General features: G+C 50.4%; 1 protein-coding gene across 1 annotated transcript in view; it reads left to right on the top strand.

The window, feature by feature from the left end:
- Positions 1-8,795, top strand: part of ASAP2 (ArfGAP with SH3 domain, ankyrin repeat and PH domain 2) — a gene marked incomplete in the record, with an annotated part of 153,549 nt that overhangs the window by 108,665 nt on the left and 36,089 nt on the right. Inside the window, 3 exon segments of the mRNA XM_014589777.2 lie at positions 382-430; positions 513-679; positions 3,813-3,946. Of these exon segments, the coding sequence (XP_014445263.1) occupies positions 382-430; positions 513-679; positions 3,813-3,946 (350 nt within the window).

Raw genomic sequence — 8,795 nt, 5'->3', positions numbered from 1 at the left:
GGTGTGAGTTTAAGCCACCAGGTTTGGGACTCAAACCACAGTCGACTACGTGGGAATCCAGCGACATAGCCATTACGCTAACTGCTGGTCTCCAAAATAGAGCTTTTGAGACCAGTGATGGTTTTCAGCTCTAGCTCTGATTTTGGGAAGCAGTGTCTTTAAACTGGAATGGGGAAGTGGGGCAGGTTTGCTCATTTGCATTACAAAGCCCCAATTACTGAGGGGAGTGGACACCTGAAGGATGGGGAGTGCTTGACTTTACACAGGTCATTAGTTTCCCAGCAGAGCTATTGCTCCAGAGGTGGGTTATGAACTGCTGTCTCTGGGAGCAGTGTGGGTCCCTGCGTGCACTCACAACTGCCGAAATCCCTTTCTGTGCAGACGACAGGACGTACCACTTCCAAGCTGAAGACGAACAGGAATGTCAAATGTAAGCTACTCGGAGGTGGGCCCTGGGCCGGGCTTTGCTTCTGTTCCTGGGATTTCACGCGGGGTCGCTGTCGTTTTCCTAGATGGATGTCTGTGCTCCAGAACAGCAAGGAAGAAGCCTTAAACAATGCATTCAAGGGAGACGACAGTACTGGAGAGAACAACATCGTCCAAGAGCTGACCAAGGAGATCATCTCGGAAGTGCAGAGGATGACGGGCAACGCCGTGTGCTGTGACTGCGGGGCGCCAGGTGACACACACACACACACACACACCCGGGCTGGAGGACGTTACATGGAGTTAAGTGCCACTTAGCCGAGTTCGCCCATCACACAGCTGCTCGGCGCATTGTGGGCTGCGGTGGAGAGGCTGGGCGGGTCTGCCTGCCGGGCCCTCAGCGCAGCACCCAGTGGGGCGGCCGATATGGCTGAAAAGAAGCCTGGGCTTTCTGAGAAATGAGCAGTGAGGGGCACAGAGAGGGGAAATGCAGGCCGTCCGTGCTCCTCTGTCCGGAGAGGCAGCGCCTGTGTGACTTCTTTACCTGGGGTTGACTCCACCTGCTGGTTGTCCGGCTTCGAATAACTCACAGCCCAGCTCTGGGACCTTGGAAGATTCCCTTGCCTGGCATCCGTGTTCCCATCTCTATAATGAACAGGCGCTGTCACCTGTCATGTTCTGCAAAATTAGATGTTTATTTTTGCATTGTGATAAAGCATATCAGGGGCTTCACTTTCTTTTTCTTATTTTAAGGTTTTTGCCATAGGGTGCTTGTACTCACCAGAGAGAGACAGAGAAGGAACGTGAGAAATCACCTGCTAGGAGGATGGCCACACCACCATCCCTTCTCCATTCTCTTCTCAGGATTTTGGGCATGCACATACATGCACCCAGCATGATTTTCAAAGCCGCCAGGTCCAGGACTCAAACCATGGTCAGCCATGTGGCAGTCTAGTGCCGTAACCACTGTGCCACCTGCTGGCCTCCATTTTCTTTTTTTACGAGAGAGAGTGAGAGAGAGAGAGAGAGAGAGAAACTCCTAGTAGGAACTCATGTGCCATTCAGCCCCAGCCAGCCGAGATCAGGAACATGCATTCATGCCGCCCAGTGTACAGGAGACCTAGGGGCCTTCCCACGTGGCTACAACACTGTGGAGCACTGTATTACCACTGCCACTGTGGCTGGCCAGCGGCTCACTTTGAATGGCTATATCGTATCACTGCTGTATGAATTTTTGTTGTTGTTGCCAGAAAATACGTGAACTTTCCAGAGAGAGAAAACACCCCCAGTGGGGCTTGGTCATGCTGTGGTTTTCCCCTCCCTTTGTGTATCCCATCAGAATTTAGGGCACACATGCACACGTACCCAGTATCTTTCAAGCCACCAGGTACAGATTCAAATTGCATTCAGCCATGTGGGATCTGGTTCCCATCACTGCTGATTTTAAAATACTCGTATTTAAAAAGGTAAAATAATTGACTTACTCCACTTAAAGTGGAATGGTGCTGAGGGTCAAGGGGATTTGCAAAATTTCCAGAAAGGTGGCGGCTGGGTTAGAATGGTCAGTTACCTTTTCATTCCTCTGCTTCCATGCCTTTTGTTTTTTTAATTGCTGGACGGTCTGTGCACACACCAGGGAAAGACCAAACAAGAGAGGGAGAGAGTATCCCCCAGCAGGGTGTGGTCACATTGCAGTCCCTTCTCCATTTCTCCATCATCTTGGGACTTGGGACAAGCATACATGCACACATGTGCATACACACACACACACACACACGGGTGTTTTTTAAGTCACTGCGGCTGAGATTTGAACCACGATCGGCTGGGTAGAAGTCAGGTCCCTTAACTATTAGGCTATGTGGCTGGTCCTAGGCCAATTTTTATGTTAAATTTAAAAAAAAAAAATGAAAAGAAAACTCGGATGGAGAGTTTAGAGGTGCTATTATTCTGAAAGTGTATTGGGCCTTGGATCTGCTAAAAATTATTACTTGGCTAAAGATAAGGTGTAGAGTGATGAGTTGTGAATGAGCTCTTTCTTGAAAAAGGATAGCGACCGTGCAGTACGTGGGTGTTTAAAGCACTTTGATGAAGAACTCAAAGCTGTGTCCATCGTGGCTTTGAAATGCTGAGACAACACAGACGATGCATTCTGAATAACGTTAACTGAATGTATGTTTGTACCCCCCAAAAGCACGATCAGTTCCATAGAAAAAGCCTCGCCTGGTGCAGACAGGGACTCCGAATTTGCCTGATGATCTACACTGTTCAGATTGGAACGTTTTTCAGATAACCTCACTAGCACCCAGTGCCCAGGGTCACGGCATTTACCTGCATGTCTAGGGCGGCGAGAGCTCTGCGCCGTACCATGGGCCAGGATCACGCACTCAAGCGCCATGTTTTAATTCCCCGTTTTCAGTACTTCAGCATTCAACTCGGGCATTTCTTGGGTCCCTACCGTGTGCCAAGCACAGAATAGGACAAGCACTGTTTCCCTGACAGTGCTGGACTTGGGCCGGTCTCTTGCCTCCTGGCCCACTTCCTGCTAGGACCAGGTTGCCGATAGGCATGGTCCTCGTTTGGGACCAGCCCTCGAGTATCCAGGTCACTAGAGGGCCCTCTCCATGTATTTCTATACATATAAACCTGTCACTTAAATGCACAGGAAGATGGAGGGGGGGGGGATTACAGAGGTGTGCATACGTGAACTGCAGGCCAAGCGGTGGTAGTTGTGGCTGGGTGAGCGTTCAGCTGTGTCAGGGATCAGACAGTGCCCCTGCTCAAAACTCCACATTCAGGACCAGCCCTGTAGTGTGGCGGTTAAGGGTGCCCTGTCCCCCAGGGCAGAGCAAGTTCATGTCTAGGCCCCAGTGGCTTAAAAAACATACTGGTGTGGGACCAGCAGTTGGCGTAATGGCCATGTCATTGGACTCCCATATAGTTGACCGCTGTTTGAGTCCCGGACCCGATGGCTTAAATTCACACTGGATGCGTGTGCTTGTATTCCTAAGATCCCGAGAGGAGAATGAAGGAGAAGGGATTGTGGCATGGCCAACCCCCTGGGGGTGATTTCTCGCTTTCTGTTTCTCTCTCTCTTTCTGGCAAGTGCATGCACCCTATAAGAAAAACCTCTCAAAAAAAACAACAACAACAACAAAAAAAAACATGCTGGTATACGTGCTCCAAGAACTGACAGGATGGAGAAGTGGAGGAGAAAGGATTACGGCATGATTGCATTTGACTGGGAGATGCATGTGAGCGCTCGGATGAGCACACACGCTCTCTGGCCATTGAGAACAACCTCCACGTCTGGTAATTCTGTGGGAAAGATGTCCGGTTCCCGGCGTTCTTTTTCCTGCGAGCTCAGATTCGCCCCATTCTCTTGGCAGATCCTACGTGGCTTTCCACCAACCTGGGCATCCTGACCTGCATCGAGTGCTCCGGCATCCACCGAGAACTGGGTGTCCACTACTCCAGGATGCAGTCTCTGACGCTGGACGTGCTGGGCACCTCTGAGCTGCTGGTGACGTTCAAACCCCGGGTTGGGCGGGAGATGAGCTGAGAGCGCCGTGTTCACTTTATCGTTCTAACCCACTTGGCTTCTTGGCGTTCTGGTGGGCAGGTGGTGGTTGATATGCTGCCACGTGGCTTTGGGGTAATTAGAAACCTGCCGGGAATTCCTCCCCTGCTACTAGTGTCAAAGGACCCCTCATTGCCAGCTTCACTCCTCCCTGAGTAAGGGGAGCGAAAGCACAGGCGCAGTCCCGAGAACAGCATGTAGGAGCTGCTGGGATGCCCACAGAGGATGCTGGCACAGCCCCGCTCACCACATCCAGGGCCCACGGCCCAAAGGCTGACAGGGATTTGTTCTCCATCAGGCACAGCTAGCTCAGGGCAGGGCCGTGGTCGGTGTGGGCCTCAGGCCTGTGGTGCACCTTTCCCCGTCCCCGTGGTCTCCCTGGGGGAGAAGTGGGTCTACATTTTGCTGCCTTTGTTTCCTGGTCGGCTCTTGTTCCTGGGTCATCAGTAGCTCACAGCCCGTGAGAGAGACGTGGCGAGACGGAAGCACTCCTGCTTTCAGGGCAGTGAGGCTGCGGCCCACTGGAAAAGAGTAAGGCAGACGCAGACGCAGGTTGTGCTTGGGCCACTGGAACCATGAGCATTTGGAGCCAGCAGGTGGTGTGGAGGTAAAGGTGCTGGATTCCACATGGCCAACTACACGCATTGAATCCCAGGCCCGGAAGCTTGAAAAACACTCTGTGTGTGTGTGTGTGTGTGTGTGCGTGCGCGTGCATGCATGCATATGTGCGCCCAAAATCCTGAGAGGAGAATGGAGGAGGAGGGATTATGGTGTGGCCATCCCCCCTGAGAGGTGATTTCTCACCACCGTCACCCCCTGCCATCTCTCTTTGGCAAGTGCACATGTCCTATCAAAACAAACCAAAAAACTAAAAAAGACAAAAAACATGAGTGTTTGTGGACTGTTTTCAAAATCCGTAGGGACCAGCAGTTAGTGTAATGGCTATATCGCTGGACTCCTACGTAGTCAACTGCGGTTCAAGTCCCGGACCCGGTGGCTTAAACTCACGCCAGACATGTGTACATGCATGCCCAAGATCCCGAGAGAAGAATGAAGGAGAAGGGATTGTGGTGTGGCCATCCCCCCGGGGTGTGATTTCTCACTTTCTGTCTCTCTGTCTCTGTCTGTCTGGCGAGCGCATGTGCCCTATAGCAGAAACCTCTCCAAAAAACACAATGTGTAAAGGCTGGTTAGAAAGCAGCACTTGCGATTCTGTCTGGGGTCGCTGGGCTTTGGACATAAACGTAAGTGGGTATTGATTGCCATGGATTTTAACGTCAAGAACAGCAGTCTGGACAGAAAATCCATTATTGTTGTCAATATTCTTCTCAGAGGGCCATAAATCTTATTGACGACTGCCCTGGATCTAACGTATGTGAATGTCAGATACATCTGGGCATATCTCATTGAGTCCTCCCGTCTCTCCAAGGGATTCCAGCCGGCCCTGAGGGACAGCTGGGAGAGAAGCTAGGGTGCGGGTGACTGGTTAGTGGCACGCCTGGCTGCTTAGCATTTAAAGTCAGCCGGCCTCAGGCAGCCCCAGGCAGCGTATTCTGTTCCAGACTGGTTATTGCCGTGACGGTGCAGTAACCCCTGACCAGGAGTGTGTGTGTACACATGGGGTGTCTGGGACTGGTGAAGGCGTAGGCTTGAGATTGCCGCCGTGTATTTCTAGAGAAGCACAGATTGCTTCTCAGGAGACGCTAGTGAGCGTGGCAGGTGTCCTTTTAGGTTGTCCTGTAGCAGTGGGAGGCGTTGATTGGCGATGGAATAGTGACCGGCTGGCTGCTGTTCGCCCTGTGCACGTCACCGTGCATCTGTTAGCCGATTTGACCTTCACAGCAACCGATGACCCTGCTCTGTTGTCCCCACTTTACCCAGGAGGAAACTGAGACTTAGAATGTTCTAATACGGCCAGAGGTATGTTGCTATTAAGGTGGCAGATCTAGGGTGAGGTCCCCTTTACTCTCAGCTTTGGGGAGCTTGGGACAAAATCTGCTATTTCTGGTATGTTGTTTTGCCATGTGGCAAACATCTGAGCACCAGTACTGTTCCACCCGTTGCCTATCCCCAGCGCGTACTGAGCAGCTAACTTTCGGGAAAGAGAAACCCTGGTTCGCAATACGCTTATTCCTGCGGCGTAAATGCTCTTACTCTGATCTGTTTCAGATTTCCCTAGTAGGAATTACGAGTGTGGAGTTGGAAGGGGGTGTTCTGTGCAGTACATGCACCATACAAACGCAGCGAGTGGGCCAGCTGGTGGCATGGTGGTTAAGGAGGTGGCTCCCACCTGGCTGGCTCCTCCGTTTGAGTCTCAGAGCAAGCAGGCTCGAAAAGCATAGCAAACATGTGTGCACATGCCCCAAATCCCAGAGGAGAATGGAGAAGGTTTCGGCATGACCGTCCCTCAGGGGTGCTTTCTCACTCTCTCACTCTTTCTCTAGGTCTCTTGCCAGTGAGTGCATGCGCCCTATAGCAACTTTTAATTTTATTTATTTATTTATTTAGATTTTCACCATAGGGTGTGTGTGCTCACCAGAGAGAGACAGAGAGAAGGAGAGTAAGAAATCACCACCAAAGGGCATGACCATGCCGCAATCCCATCTCCTCTATTCTCCTTTCAGGCTTTTGAGCACGTGTGCACACGCCCAGCATGATTTTTAAGCCACCGATCCAGGACTCAAACTACAGTTGACCAGTGGGAGTCCAGTGTCATAACCACCATGCAATGGTGGGGGGCCGGCAGGTGGCATGATGATTAAGGATGCTTGACTCTCACATGACTGACCATGGTTCAAGTCCCGGACCTGGAGGCTTGTTTTCTCACTTTTCCTCTCTTTCTCTGGAAATATTTTAAAATAATAATAATACATAAAGTTAAATAAAAATTCTTTAAAAAATACAATGGGCATAAATAACTTTAAGAACATAGATTATAACAAAATGTAGCAAAATAGTAAGGAAGTGGTGAGTTTCAGGAATCTAATAACTTAGTTTTTAATATAATTAATGCAGTTGTGAGTTTATATTATGTAATTGTTAATAGTAGCAGTGTTTAATGTTTGACTCACAAAATTCTTGAGATCGACTCTTATGAGCTAGCCTGACCCCAAGATCTGTCCGAACGGCTTAAACGGGTCCCAAAAATTTAACTAATGATTTTCAATGAGATTTTGTTGCCTACTAAAGAGGAAGACACCAAAGAAATTCTAAAGGAGTATTTTGTTTCCATCTTGATGAAATGATGAGATAATTTCAGATCCCTGGTTCAAATTTTAGTTCTGTCTCCCAGAACCTCAGTTTGCCTTTTTACAGGATTTAAAGTTTAGCAAACTCTTAACCATTAGGAGGTAAAGAATCAGGCAGAATCTGCTTAACTAATTTCTGCCGTAGTTTTAAGCTCTCCCTTATGCGAGCCTCGTTCCTAAGTGGTTATCAGAAAAGCAAAAGAGCAGACAGCGGCGCTGAATCGTGACTCATTTCCCACCCTCTCCCTGCCCTGGAACTCAGGCTGGTTCCTGGTGGGTCACAGGAAGTCCCCCCACGTCCCCACCAATCTGTGTGTGGTGTGCCAGACTGTGGGCACACCGCATCCGGAACCTTCTTCCTGAGCCTCAGAGTCAAGCAGGGGAGTGTCAGCAGCTGCTGCTCATGTGTAAAGCCCGGACACTTCTCATCTTTTTTTCTTTTTTTTTTTTTTTTTTTTTTTTTTGCCATAGGGAAGGTGAGAAATCACCCCCGGAGGGACGGCTACATCACAACCCCTTCTCTGTTCTCCTCTCAGGGGAGAACATACATGTACATGCGTCCAGTGTGTTTTTTGGGCACTGCATCCGGGCCTCCAGCCATGAAGTCAGCCATGTGGGACTCAGCACCCAACCACCACTCGCCTGCTGGTCCCCTTTACCCACCTTTTTAAAGCACCCAGCTTGCTTATTATATTTTGCTTAGATAATCGGGTTCCTGACAGACGTCCTGCGGCTGAGACCTCTCTGTGTGTCTGTGCGTTTGGAATTGCGTCTGGCACACAGTCAGAGCCAGAAAGCATTAGCTGTCATTACAATCTCCTCCTCCAAGATGATCTGAACAAAATTCCTCCAGAAGATGACCCGATGTCTGTCCTAGGAGCGATCTCAAGGAGACGCCGCAAGTTTCCGCTCTCCTTTGTCTGCGGTCGGCCTTTCCAACGCGCAGCTGCAGAGCCGTGTCGGTGGATTGTCGGCCAGGGCGAGCCTTCTTAGAAAGCAGCAGATGCGGACCAGGCCTCGTGGGAGGCGGTCAGTGTGTCTGGGCGCCTCTCAGGAGCAGTGCTCGTCCTCCATGACTAGCAGGACAGCCCACGTCTCAGGCTGGTGTTCTGTGCCAAAGAGATTAAAAAAAAATTTTCACTGGGCCCAGGCAGAGTGGTGCCCGCAGTGGGGCATCACTCTACAGTGCTGGGCCTCGTGAAAGACCAAGGTTCGGGTCCCGAGTTTACCTGGAACGTACCAGGTGCCTGCCTGCCTCTGATCCTGGCTGGCAGCGAGATGAGACCCTGCCAAAGGTGCCTGTTTCCTTCTCTCTCGGGAAATAAAGCTCTTACGTTTTGTATTACCTAGTTTATGGTATACAACGTGGTGTTTTGGTGTACCATACACTTGGTGAAGTGGTTAAATCAAGCTAGGTACATGTCCATCCCCTTGTGGTGAGGACTTAGAACACACTCCCTCAGCTGTTTGCAAGTGTACAGTACCGCGTTATTGACGGTGGTCACCGTGTGGTCGGCACGTCAGAGTTTGTTCCCTTTGACCAA

This window comes from Tupaia chinensis, unplaced genomic scaffold (assembly GCF_000334495.1).
Source record: "Tupaia chinensis unplaced genomic scaffold, TupChi_1.0 Scaffold000045_1, whole genome shotgun sequence".
In the NCBI taxonomy this organism is placed as follows: domain Eukaryota; kingdom Metazoa; phylum Chordata; class Mammalia; order Scandentia; family Tupaiidae; genus Tupaia; species Tupaia belangeri.
This window is presented reverse-complemented; position numbering and strand designations above follow the sequence as displayed.